This window comes from Meles meles, chromosome 1 (genome assembly GCF_922984935.1).
Source record: "Meles meles chromosome 1, mMelMel3.1 paternal haplotype, whole genome shotgun sequence".
Taxonomy (NCBI): domain Eukaryota; kingdom Metazoa; phylum Chordata; class Mammalia; order Carnivora; family Mustelidae; genus Meles; species Meles meles.
The window spans coordinates 191,725,202-191,739,451 of record NC_060066.1 but is presented as its reverse complement, the minus strand read 5'-3'; the positions used below and the strand labels follow the sequence as shown (position 1 = coordinate 191,739,451).

The 14,250-nt window shown below is 55.0% G+C and overlaps 1 protein-coding gene across 1 annotated transcript in view; it reads right to left on the bottom strand.

Annotated features, from left to right (window-relative positions):
- LOC123925956 (CUB and sushi domain-containing protein 1-like) overlaps nucleotides 1–14,250 on the bottom strand; it is an 89,982-nt gene that overhangs the window by 74,377 nt on the left and 1,355 nt on the right. Inside the window, exons 3-5 of the mRNA XM_045979636.1 lie at nucleotides 13,709–13,778; nucleotides 11,678–11,794; nucleotides 8,643–8,852 (exon numbers count right to left, since the gene is read on the bottom strand). Of these exons, the coding sequence (XP_045835592.1) occupies nucleotides 8,643–8,852; nucleotides 11,678–11,794; nucleotides 13,709–13,778 (397 nt within the window). The remainder of the gene's footprint in view (nucleotides 1–8,642; nucleotides 8,853–11,677; nucleotides 11,795–13,708; nucleotides 13,779–14,250) is intronic.

Sequence of the window (14,250 nt, the reverse complement as noted above, 5' to 3'; positions counted from 1 at the left end):
AGAAACCCGACGACACTGACTCTGCTCCTCATGACGCGACTCCAACAAGGCCGCTCCCCGGACGAGGCCACTCCCCGGACGAGGCCACGCTCCGGATGAGGCTGCTCCGGATGAGGCCGCTCGCCGAGGAGGCCGCTCCCCGGATGAGGCCGCTCCCTGACGAGGCCGCTCCCCCGACGAGGCCGCTCGCCGCCGACGAGGCCGCTCCCCGCCGAGGCCGCTCCCCGGACGAGGCCGCTCCCCGACGAGGCCGCTCCCCGGACGAGGCCGCTCCCCGACGAGGCCGCTCCCCGGACGAGGCCGACGAGGCCGCTCCCCGGACGAGGCCGCTCCCCGGACGAGGCCGCTCCCCGACGAGGCCGCTCCCCGGACGAGGCCGACGAGGCCGCTCCCCGGACGAGGCCGCTCCCCCGACGAGGCCGCTCCCCGGACGAGGCCGCTCCCCGACGAGGCCGCTCCCCGGACGAGGCCGCTCCCCGATGAGGCCGCTCCCCGGACGAGGCCGCTCCCTGGACGAGGCCGCTCCCCCTACCAGGCTGCTCCGGACGAGGCCGCTCCGGACGAGGCCACACGCCGACGAGGCCGCTCCCCGACGAGGCCGCTCCCCGGACGAGGCCGCTCCCCGGACGAGGCCGCTCCCCGACGAGGCCGCTCCCCGGACGAGGCCGCTCCCCGGACGAGGCCGCTCCCGACGAGGCCGCTCTGGACGAGGCCGCTCCCCGGACAAGGCCACTCCCGACGATGAAAATGACAACAACCCCAACGACACAGACTCTGCTCCCATGATACCTCTCTGACAAGGCTGCTCCGGCCAGGACGCTCGTGGCAGTGCTGCTCCCGACGACTATTACTCCTATGACTACCCCAATATCTACCCACAGCTACCCTAACATCCCTCCCCACGGCTACCCTAACGGCCGTCCCCATGGCTACCCTTACGTCCCTCCCCACTGCTACCCTAACGTCCCTCCCCACGGCTACCCTAACGTCCCTCCCCACGGCTACTCTAACGTTCCTCCCCACGGCTACCCTAACGGCCGTCCCCACGGCTACCCTTACAATCTTCCCCACTGCTACCCTAACATCCCTCCCCACGGCTACTCTAACGTCCCTCCCCACAGCTACCCTAACGGCCGTCCCCACGGCTACCCTTACGTCCCTCCCCACTGCTACCCTAATGTTCCTCCCCACGACTACCCTTACGTCCCTCCCCATGGCTACCCTAACGTCCCTCCCCACGGCTACTCTAACGTCCCTCCCCACTGCTACCCTAACGGCCGTCCCCACGGCTACCCTTACGTCCCTCCCCACTGCTACCCTAATGTTCCTCCCCACGACTACCCTTACGTCCCTCCCCACGGCTACCCTAACGTCCCTCCCCACGGCTACTCTAACGTCCCTCCCCACGGCTACCCTAACGGCCGTCCCCACGGCTACCCTTACGTCCCTTCCCACGGCTACCCTAACGTCCCTCCCCACGGCTACTCTAACGTCCCTCCCCACGGCTACCCTAACGGCCGTCCCCACGGCTACCCTTACGTCCCTCCCCACTGCTACCCTAACGTCCCTCCCCACGGCTACCCTAATGTCCCTCCCCATGGCTACCCTAATGTCTGTCCCCACGGCTACCCTAACGGCCGTTCCACAGCTACCCTAACGTCCCTCCCCACGGCTACCCTAACGGCCATCCCCACGGCTACCCTTACGGCCGTCCCCACGGCTACCTTAACGTCCCTCCCCACAGCTACCCCAACGATACAGACTCTGCTCCCATGACACCACTCCGACAAGGCCGCTCCCTGGACGAGGCCGCTCTGGATGAGGCCGCACGACGACAAGGCCGCTCCCCGGAATGACGCCACTCCGGCGAGGCCGCTCCGGCCAGGATGCTCGTGGTGGTGCTGCGACTCGGGGCGGTGAGGCCACTCCCGGCAGCGCTGCTCCTGACGACTATTACTCTGACCACTACCCCAACATCTACCCACAGCTACCCTAACGTCCCACCCCACGGCTACCCTGATGTCCCTCCCCACGGCTACCCTGATGTCCCTCCCCACGGCTACCCTAACGGCTGTCCCCACGGCTACCCTAATGTCCCTCCCCACGGCTACCCTAACGTCCCTCCCCACGGCTACCCTAACGGCCGTCCCCACGGCTACCCTAATGTCCCTCCCCACGGCTACCCTAATGTCCCTCCCCACGGCTACCCTAATGGCCGTCCCCACGGCTACCCTTACGGCCGTCCCCATGGCTACCCTAACGTCCCTGCCCACGGCTACCCCAACAACACAGACTCTGCTCCCATGACACCACTCCGACAAGGCCGCTCCCCGGACGAGGCCGCTCTGGATGAGGCCGCACGATGACAAGGCCGCTCCCCGGAATGACGCCACGACGGTGAGGCCGCTCCGGCTAGGACGCTTGAGGTGGTGCTGCGGCTCAGGGTGGCGAGGCCCCTCGCCGCAGCACTGCTCCTGATGACTATTAATCGGACAACTACCCCAATATCTACCCACAGCTACCCTAACATCCCTCCCCATGGCTACCCTAATGGCCGTCCCCACGGCTACCCTAACGTCCGTCCCCATGGCTACCCTAACGTTCCTCCCCATGGCTACCCTAAACGGCCGTTCCCACGGCTACCCTTACGGCCGTCCCCCCGGCTACCCTAACGTCCCTCCCCACGGCTACCCTAATGGCCATCCCCACCGCTACCCTAACGTCCCTCCCCACGGCTACCCTAACATCAGTCCCCACGGCTACCCTTACGGCCGTCCCCACGGCTACCCTAACGTCCCTCCCACGGCTACCCTAACGTCAGTCCCCATGGCTACCCTTACGGCCGTCCCCACGGCTACCCTAACATTCCTCCCCACGGCTACCCTAATATCCGTCCCCACGGCTACCCTTACGGCCGTCCCCACGGCTACCCTAACGTCCCTCACCATGGCTACCCTAACGTCCCTCCCCACGGCTACCCTAAACGGCCGTCCCCACCGCTACCCTAATGTCCCTCCCCATGGCTACCCTAACGTCAGTCCCCACGGCTACCCTAACGTCCCTCCCCACGGCTACCCTAACGGCCGTCCCCACGGCTACCCTAATGTCCCTCCCCACGGCTACCCTAATGGCCGTCCCCACGGCTACCCTAATGTCCCTCCCCACGGCTACCCTAATGGCCGTCCCCACGGCTACCCTTACGGCCGTCCCCATGGCTACCCTAACGTCCCTGCCCACGGCTACCCCAACAACACAGACTCTGCTCCCATGACACCACTCCGACAAGGCCGCTCCCCGGACGAGGCCGCTCTGGATGAGGCCGCACGATGACAAGGCCGCTCCCCGGAATGACGCCACGACGGTGAGGCCGCTCCGGCCAGGACGCTTGAGGTGGTGCTGCGGCTCAGGGTGGCGAGGCCCCTCGCCGCAGCGCTGCTCCTGATGACTATTAATCGGACAACTACCCCAATATCTACCCACAGCTACCCTAACATCCCTCCCCATGGCTACCCTAATGGCCGTCCCCACGGCTACCCTAACGTCCGTCCCCATGGCTACCCTAACGTCCGTCCCCACGGCTACCCTAATGTCCCTCCCCAGGGCTTCCCTTACGGCCATCCCCACGGCTACCCTTCCGGCCGTCCCCACGGCTACCCTAACGGCCGTCCCCACGGCTACCCTTACCGTCGTCCCCACGGCTACCCTTCCGGCCGTCCCCACGGCTACCCTAACGGCCGTCCCCACGGCTACCCTTCCGGCCGTCCCCACGGCTACCCTTCTGGCCGTCCCCACGGCTACCCTAACGGCCGTCCCCACGGCTACCCTAACCGTCGTTCCCATGGCTACCCTAACAGCCATCCCCACCGCTACCCTAACGTCCCTCCCCATGGTTACCCTAACGGCCGTCCCCACAGCTACCCTTATGGCCGTCCCCACGGCTACCCTAACGTCCCTCCCCAGGGCTTCCCTTATGGCCATCCCCACGGCTACCCTAACGGCCGTCCCCACCGCTACCCTAACGTCCCTCCCCATGGTTACCCTTATGGCCGTCCCCACGGCTACCCTAACGTCCCTCCCCAGGGCTTCCCTTACGGCCATCCCCATGGCTACCCTAACGGCCGTCCCCACGGCTACCCTTACCGTCGTCCCCACGGCTACCCTTATGTCCCTCCCCACGGCTACCCTAACCGTCGTCCCCACGGCTACCCTTATGTCTCTCCCCACGGCTACCCTAACGTCCCTCCCCACGGTTATCCTAACGGCCGTCCCCATGGCTACCATTATGGCCGTCCCCACGGCTACCCTAACGTGCCTCCCCAGGGCTACCCTAACGTCCCTCCCCAGGGCTTCCCTTATGGCCATCCCCAAGGCTACCCTTCCGGCCGTCCCCACGGCTACCCTAACGGCCGTCCCCACGGCTACCCTTATGGCCGTCCCCACGGCTACCCTAACGTCCCTCCCCACGGCTACCCTAACGTCCCTCCCCACAGCTACCTTAACGTCCGTCCCCACGGCTACCCTAACGTCCCTCCCCACGGCTACCCTAACGTCCCTCCCCACGGCTACCTTAACATCCGACCCCATGGCTACCCTAACGTCCCTCCCCACGGCTACCTTAACGTCCGTCCCCACGGGTACCTTAACGTCCGTCCCCATGGCTACCCTAACGTCCCTCCCCACGGCTACCCTTATGGCCATCCCCATGGCTACCCTTACTGTCGTCCTCACGGCTACCCTTCTGGCCGTCCTCACGGCTACCTTAACGGCCGTCCCTACGGCTACCCTTACGGCCATCCCCACGGCTACCCTAACGTCCCTCCCCATGGCTACCCTAATGGCTGTCCCCATGGCTATCCTAATGGCCGTCCCCACGGCTATCCTAACGGCCGTCCCCACGGCTACCCTAATGCTGTCCCCAGGGCTACCCTAACGGCTGTCCCCACGGTTACCCTAATGGCTATCCCAACGGCTACTACAATTCCTCCTACTACTCCCCCCCCCCCCCAGCCTCATAGAGTAACCTTTATAGAGGTGGCCGAAGCGGCCACGCCGGAGCGGCGTCATTCCGGGGAGCGGCCTCGTCGGCGTGCGGCCTCATCCAGAGCGGCCTCGTCCGGGGAGCGGCCTTGTCGGAGTGGTGTCATGGGAGCAGAGTCTGTGTCTTCGTCGTTGCCGCCTCTTCATCGTCGGGAGCGGCCTCGTCCGGGGAGCGGCCTCGTCTGGGGAGCGGCCTCGTCCGGGGAGCGGCCTCGTCCGGGGAGCGGCCTCGTCCAGAGCGGCCTCGTCCAGAGCGGCCTCGCCCAGAGCGGCATCATCGGGAGCAGCCTCGTCTGGGGAGCGGCCTCGTCCGGGGAGCGGCCTTGTCGGAGTGGTGTCATGGGAGCAGAGTCTGTGTCATCGGGGTTGTCGTCATCATCGTCGCCGCCTCTTCATCGTAGGGAGCGGCCTCGTCTGGGGAACGGCCTCTTCTGGGGAGCGGCCTCTTCTGGGGAGCGGCCTCGTCCGGGGAGCGGCCTCGTCCGGGGAGCGGCCTCGTCCCGAGCGGCCTCGTCCGGGGAGCGGCCTCGTCCCGAGCGGCCTCGTCCGGGGAGCGGCCTCGTCCGGGGAGCGGCCTCGTCTGGGGAGCGGCCTCGTCCCGAGCGGCCTCGTCCGGGGAGCGGCCTCGTCTGGGGAGCGGCCTCATCCGGGGAGCGGCCTCGTCGGCGAGCGGTCTCGTCCGGAGCAGCCTCGTCCGGAGCGGCCTCGTCCGAGGAGTGGCCTCATCCGAGGAGCAGCCTTGTCGGAGTGGCATCATGGGGAGAAGAATCAGGTCGTCAGGCTTCTCATCGTCGTCGTCGCCGCCTCTTCATAGTCGGGAAATGGCCTCATCTGGGAAGTGGCCTATCCAGAGCAGCCTCATCCAGATTGGCCTCGTCTGTGAAGCCGCCTCTTCCGGGAATCGGCCTCATCGGGTCATCCTTGCTGCCTCTTCGTGAGAGATGGTTTGATTTTCGATGCTTGGCGCGAAATAAAGGTTTGCATCAGTCTCGTTCCTTTGATCACGGAGCCTAACAGGGGGGACAATTCTTATAGGGACAAGTTCCCATGTCCCATGGGAGCACAGTGAGTGTCTGCTCCCATCCCATGGACTCAGTGGGCAGGGCTGTGCCCATCACAGAAGTGATCCCATGGGGACCCAGTGAGTGTCTGCTCCCATCCCATGGACGCAGTGGGCAGGGCTGTGCCTATAACAGAAGTGAGGTCACAGTGTATGTGGGTGGGCCCCCAAGAAGCTGCCTCTGTCACAATGGTGGTGTCATCACCACCATTGATGAGTACTTGGACTCATCCAATAGGAGGAGCCGTGGGGGGAGCACGTGGGCCTGTCAGAGGTGTTATGAGTTGAATTGTGCCCCCTGCCCAAATTCATATGTTGAAGTCCTAACTCCTAGTCCCTCAGAATGTGACCTTATTTGGAGAGAGCATCTTTGCCATTTCACCTAAATTGAAATGAGGTCATTAGGGAGGGCCTTAATCCAATTTGACTGGTGTCCTTATAAAAAGGGGAAACTTGGAGACATACAAGGATTTGAAGCCAGAGATTAGGGTGATGTTTCTATAAGCCAAGGAATTCCAGACTGCCAGCAAACTGCCAGAAGTGAGAACAGACTCTCCCTCACAGCCCTCAGGAGGTGGTCAGCCCTACTGACACCCTGATTTTGGGACTTCAGACTCCAGCACAGTGAGAGAAGAAATGTGTGCTGTTTAAGCCCTCCAGTCCGTGGTATTTGGTTACCATAGCCCTAGCAAATTAAGATGCGGGAGAAGCCTGAGAGAGGCTTGCGTCTGCCTCAGCAGGAAACACTGACCACATATGTGGGCCCAAGTCTCTCCTATGACAGAACATGGCTATCTGACGAATCATGATGCATCTGACAGCCCACACCACCCACTCAAACTGGGTGTGCTTAACAGGCACGAACACTCTTGGTTAGGGCTGGCCTCTGTGACAAGCCCATAGACTGCGTCACTGGATGAAGCAGCTTTGTTACTATCAGGAAGGAGCCAGCACTCTCTGGTAAAAGCACTGCTTCTCCCTGCTGCTTCATTGGCGTGAGAGGCCCAGCTCCTCCTCCTGAGGTGACCCAGGTCGGGGCAAGCCCAGTTAGACCTGCTGAAGCTCCTTCTGAAGAGACAGTGCCCGTGTAACTGGTCCAAAGGTGCCTACTTCCTAGAATACCCTTGAAGGCTTTCCCTAAATGACAAACCCAAATCCAGTATTCACCTCTGACAAGGGATGAAAAAGCCAAGTATCAGAGCATTATGTATATACAGCATTCTATAGATTTATAAAAGAAACAGAACCAAAAATTTCATGAAACAATACAAATCCTCACAGATACCTGTAACATATGTATGTTAACATGTGGAAAAAGATTGGGAAAGATCCTGTTAAAGCCACAGTGATTATTTCTGGAAAATAAGCCTGGGTCTGGAAGCTGTAGACAGAGAAAGCTTGGCCTTACCTGTAAAGCTTTAATTTCTTCCTTCCCTTTGTTCTTCCTCCCTCCTTCCCTCCCCCCGCCTCTCTCTTTTTAACAGGGTGAGTGTGTTTGTGAATATAATTAAAAATTCATTTTAAAAAAGAAAATTGCAAAAGCAGTATTTATAGTATAATACAATTTTGGTGAACATATAATAATAGAGTTACATCAACATATGTACAGAAAAATGGGGAAAACAAACGCAAAAGTTAGTTATCTCTGCATAAGGTGGGTTTGGAGATGGGATTACGGGAAAATTTTTACTTTCAATGATGTATTCGTAAAAACATCTAATGTTTTAATTTTTTATAAGCATGTATTAGATTGGAAAAAAGTCCAAAATTATGAAAAAAAAAAGTTGGTGGAGGAATTTGGAAAAAGAATTTAGAACAAATGGTTCAGTCAGTCACACTAGGGAGGCATCCGAGGGAGATGTTGGCCTACCTAGGGCCACAGCATATAGTGCCACAGATCAGGAACCATCTACACAGTCCCAGGTGATGGCCCCTCACACAGGAGAAGGGAGTGGATAGGGCTTGTCCCAGGGAAAGCATGCCAGCAGGGGGTCCTATCACAGGATTTCACTTCAGCAAGGCAGAGCCCCAGTGAGCATAGTCAGGAAACCCTGCGTGGGAGTTAATGGGCTTATCTCATTGTGAAGGCTCAGAGGGCGCTCCTGGGTTGTTACCAGAATCCTCCATCATGAGAGAGGAGGAGGTTTGCTGAGGGTAATTTGGGCCTGACACATAGGGGAGGATCCAGAGAGACTAAGTAAGCCTATCAAGGCTGAGGGGAAGTGGCCGACTGGCCACTCAGGGATGTCCAATGGGAACATTCAGGGAAAACTGTTGGCGGTTGGATCTGGACGGAAGGCCTCCGATGGTGCTGTTGGGCCTTAATCCTGGAAAAACCTTGTCAAGGGGGTTAGGTATCTTCACGGGGCCGGAGAGACATGCCACCAAAGGGGAGCCTGCATCTATAGGCCTGCCTGCCACCCCTCAGCCCTCCCTGTGTTCTCTTTTCCCCTACGTGGAAGGCTGGGAATACGGTGGTTGTGGGTAAGAGAAGGGGATGGGCAGGAGGGGATGCACAGGAGGCTACGGCACTCTGGGTACTTACCCTGATACTCCAGCTTGAATCCTGGCCGGTTCTGGGAGTGGTCGCTGTGGAAATACACAGTGGTCTCATGGGATGTGGAGAGCAGGGAGCCTGGAAGCTCGCTACCACTGAATCTGCCCATCATGCGGCTGGTCTCGTAGGGGCCATTCCGGATCTCTATGAAGTCGTGGTTGGGCTCAGTGGAGAAGTTCAGGAACTGGATGTGAGCCCCTGGGACCAAGAGAGAGGCAGACAGTGCCCAAAGCAATGGAGTCCTGCTTTAAACGTGAGGCTTCATGGAAGCCTTTTCTGCCAGACCTCACGCATCCCTACTACTGGCTTCCCCCCTGAGATTGCCAGAACACAGTTCGGGGAGACACCATCCAGTCCAATCTTTTGTCTTGAGGCAGGATTGAACTTAAAAATACATTATTCACTCAGAATGAAGGGCATCGATCATTCCAGAGCTTGTCCCGAGTCCATTTTATTTTACTGAAAACAAAGCTCAGGGCTAACAATTGACTTGTAGTTCCTAGCCCTACCAGCAATACAAAGATAACTTTGTTAAAATAAACTTTCTACTTAAAAACATCACCACTTAAAAATAACTATACCTAATTAAAAGACATGAACTTCAGTACTGGTATCTTTTAGAACACTTAACGATAATTCAGAAATAAAAATATATTGTCAGTGAAGTTTATGCTTTGGGATCCTACTGGATTAATCAAGATCTCCTAACAACCTGATAGGTTAAATGGATCCGATTAAGCCCTTAACTTACATAGTGATATACTCTGCAGAATGGAGATGGAAAGATTGATATTTGCTTACAGCTGAGACTTCCCTAAATTATATTGAGGAAATGTATTTACTGTGCATAGGAAAATGTCCATTATGTTAGCTGTGAAAATCTAATTGCAAAGTAGTATGTACTATATAATTCTAATTTTGGTACTAAAAACCCAGAAGAATGTTCATTGATATGAATATCTAATTCACTAATAATATTTACTGAGCATTTGCTATGCACCAGGGCTGTGATGGGCAATGCACAGGGATGAACGATATTTATTAGGCCCTTATCTTCACGGGGGTTATATTTGAATGGTGAGGACTAAGCTATAAATTATTATCTCTCCATAGTGGGGTTACAGATGGATTTTAACCTTTTAAACATTTCTCACCTGTAGTTTCTAATTTACATAAATGGAGATGTAGGTGTGATTTTTTGCAATTAATTAAATAAATTTTTATTTAGAAATTTAATTTAAAATTATTAAAAGTTAAAGATTTGATTTACAACATTGAAGACCCCTCGTATCTCCTGCTCTCTCCCATTTGAGGGTCACTCATGGATCGGGAAGATACCTTTCCAATTCATGGTTTTAGATTCTTAAATATATGTTTGACTTATTTGTCTCAAACATGTACATACATGTTGTTATACTGCACATGAGGTTTTTTAAATTTTTTTATTCAATATTGTGCTTTTCAAGGTCTATAATTTTATTTTATGAATTACCAACCACACTATTCACTACTCTATTAATGAACATGCAGATCATTTCCAAATCACTGACAATTGTGCAATGAGCACTTTAGGACATGTGGTCTACAGCCCACACATCATCCCAGCACCGTGGGCAGCATGTTCATCAAAGGGGCTCTTCCCTGATTCCAGATTTCTGAATTGAATGGGTGGGGAAAAGGGCTGGGCTTCACCACTGCCATCTGGTGGTAACATCTTGTAAATTCAGTGGTTCTGTACACACTGAAACCAGGTGCCATACTCAGGTCCTCACTGGAGTCCAATGTTCACTTGAAAGCAAGGACTTCTGTGATTGCACTCTGCAGAGGGCTTATTCTCCAGAGGCTGAATAAGCACCCAGGCCTTAGAGTTAGAGAGCTCTGGTGGCTGAACATCAGGACTTACAAGAACAGTGATGTACCTCCCACTTAAACTTCTAGTTTCCTTTGGATGTTGTGCTCCCTCCATCTCTCTCTCTCTCTATCTCTATCTCTCTATCATCTGATATTCTTGTGGTCCATGCCTGGGTGCAGAGCTATGGGGTCTCCTAGCTCCTCTTCCCTCAATCTCTAAAATCTGGAGTTCCCCAAGGCTGCAAAGTGCTCATCATTTTGTATTCTAATCATGCACCCCCAGGTTCCTCCAGAAGATGGTACAAAATATAAGACTCCATCTTCTGAAAGGTCACCAACTTCTCTCCTTCCCTCAGAATAGATTTAAAGCAGGCCAGTTCAGTCCCTTTCTCCTGAAAGCCCCTTCTCTATCAGAAGACCCAGTCTCGGCTGAATAGTACAGAATAAAAAGAGGTGGCTTTCATTCCTGAGGTCATAGACTGGGAGACCACAGGCCTGTGCAGGAGCCATCCCCACAGGACGTTCTGGGAGCAGGGCAGTGACTCAGGCAAGATGACCCATCAGCTCCACATCACCATAAATCTTAACTCTTCAACAGAGATGTTGGGGTTAAATTATATTCCCAGTCAGGAATGAATCATCAGCAATTAAATTTTGTACCCAGACTGATGTCCTCCATACCCCGCCAACCCCCGTGCCTGGCATACTCCATCTCCACACACACACACACACAACCCCCCCCCAAAAAAAAACTCCCACTCTTTAAGACCGGCCAGAATATGCATATAAAGAATGCAAAGTCTGTATCATATTGACCTTGGCTATATAATTTAATTAGTATGGGAAATTGGATATTGAAGTTAAAAGCACAACTTGAGGTTCAGTCTCTGTTAAACACTTTTTTTCTTTTTCAGCCACCCCTGAGTAATTTCTCATTCCACAGTCCTGAATGTTAGCTTATTACTCAGATAATAATAATAATAATAATAATGACAATCCTTCAGATTTTCCCTATATTTTATGTTCCCAAAGTGTTCATTCCTAGCATTCTTAACTGATCTTCACAATTGTATGAGAGGTCAACAGATGAGGAAGTGGAGAGGTGGGCCGCTCTACTACCTTGGTCAAAGTCATAATGAAGGGTCACCAAGGGCCTGGGTGTGCAGACTTACCAAAGCCCACGGGCAGCGCTATCTTCCAGGAGCAGTCCATGTTGCTGGGGTAGTTGCCGGGGAAGCCAGGGCTCAGGATCACCCCCTCCATCTCTTCCACTGTGCCCCCACACTGTGCTGTGACAATGAGACCAGACAGAGGGTTAGGACAGCATGGAGGAGGGTATGGAGTCATGCCAGTGTTTGAATGCTCCCTTACAGCAGCAGTTTCTGATCCCTTCCCAAGTCATGAACCCCTCTGAGAATCCAAAGGAAGCAACAGTAATCTCCCCTAAATGACTATACACATGGGCAAGATTGAGTACAAATTTAAGTTCAGGAAGGCACTGCCCAACTGGTCACAAACCCGAGTAAGGCCCCCCCCACTCCCCCCGAGTTAGGACTCTTGACCTAGAGCCAGCCCTTTGCAGGTCAGTTTCCTTAGTAAGGTCATGCAGCAGCACTGGTCTGCTCCAAGAGGAGTGTGACCGTTCTTACACGATGCCTCAAATCTCTATCACTGTCCAATCAATTCTTCCAAGACTTAAAAGAAAGGCTGAAGTGAGGGGACTGGCATGCACAGAGTCCTCACTTCAGGCTCCATGCTGGGCTCTGTACAAACACTCATCCCATAGGGTTGTGTGGTCCGCAGATGAGCCTACCAGGGGCACACACTTGCTCTCTGACCTTCATCCTCAGCCAAAGTGACTGTGATTAGTGTTCCATGGGGAGCCAACCATGAAGGGCTAGGGCCACTGACACTCCAGCTGAGGTGATGTCAGAGTCACCTAAGATGCAGGGCTGGAGCATGAATACAGCCTGGTCAGTGGACTTCAATTCTTTTCTTTCCCAGGAAATGGTTGTGGGAGCTTCAAGGGATTAGCTGGTTATGGAAGCCAGAGAAAGAGGGGAAAGTGGGGGGTCTGCCAGGTCCAAACAAAAGCCTCTGGGGAGAGGGCGACAAACAGAACCGTGCCTGGGTTCAGAGTGGGGGCGGGGCTCTGGCACTGACTGCCAAGGTCACCATCCCAACTCTTTCACTTCCCGTGTGACTTTGGGCCAGTCTAAACCCCTCCAAACCTCAGTTTCCCCCACCTATAAAATGAAGCTGACCACAGGACCTACATCACGGGGTGGTCCTTAACGTTACAGTGGAAAGGCCTGCATGTCACTTAGAACAGGGGCCGATGCACACAGTAACCGGGTGACAGGCACTCAATTAGTGGTAGCTGCTGTTAACAGGGGTGGTTTCCTCTGCAAGAACTTTGTAATATGGGGTGGGAATGAGGGGAGTGCCTCAGTCTGCCCAGACACATTTCTGACCACAGGGCAGGCACCCACACCCTGCCTAGTGGTGAGATCCCAGCAGGGAAATGTCATTATGCCTAAGGGATGCTCCCTCCCCACTCACTTTGCTTCTTATCCCAAGGTCAGCCTTGATTTGTACTTTACAGTTGGCGGGGCATCAGAGAAAAGTATGTTTCCATCCCTGATGGTGCCAATCACTTTTTAATCTTTAAAAGCCTTAGTTTTCCCATTTGCAAAAATGAAGGCAATGATACATCCCCTGAAGAGCTGCTGTGAAGAAACAGGTAGGCCATGACTTGCATACAGTAGATGCTCAATAAATGTCACGTCCTCCCTCCCCAACCCAACAGAGCTAGGCCCTTGTTTCACCTGTAACCCGCCCCCTGCCTTTTCTCTAGTGGCAGATTTTATCCACCTGTCCCATGAAAAGTCACGGGGGAAGGCTTCAATTGCCCAGAGGTTCCATCGGGACTTTGGTCAATTATCTGGAATCAGGATGGTCATCGTAATGTTTTCAAACAGGCAAGCCTCTTGTGATCCCTCATTCAATGGGCGAAGGTCTGCAGAAGTCACTACCAGCTTGTGCGAGAGCCACACGGCAGCCTACAACGACTCCCTTCCAAGAGATTTGGGACACCAAACTGTCTTTTGATCTGAGCTTGATCTCCATGAGATGTCACTGAACCCAGATCTCTGGCAGAAATGGGTATTATGAATGGACTGAGAAGGTTGGGGCTCTCTTACCAATACAGAGCGGCGGAGGGTAGTTCCAGCGGCGCACAGTTCCGGGCATGCAGGAGATGTGGGCGTGGCCCTGGAGGGATCAGGAACAGGGGTGGGCTCATTGCCCCCAGGGGCACAATTACATGTACAACCCAGAACAGGGGGTTTGTTCAGGGGCCTTGTGTTGAGCAACAAGATACACAAAGATCCACAAACCCTCTGTGGGGAGGGATGAGGCAGAGGGAGAGACTTTGGGGAAGGATGCTTATTAACAGTTATTACTAAGGAATTCTCATTACTAAAGTTTCCTTGTGAGACTTCTTTAATTACTAGATTCCCTCCTGGCCCTCAAAGGAAGATTTAATTTTCCTGGAGTCTAATCAAACTGAAACTTTGCAGGAGCCCATTCTGAGGCTGGCTGGTGCTAACGCGCCCAAGTCAGCAGTTTGTCTTTTGCATGAACAGCTCCGGGAAAGGGCAGTGGTCCCCAGGGAACCCGAGGGGCTGCTCCCTGTTCTTCAGTGACTGCAGCTCAGCTGACAAGAGGCTGGCCAAGCACATCT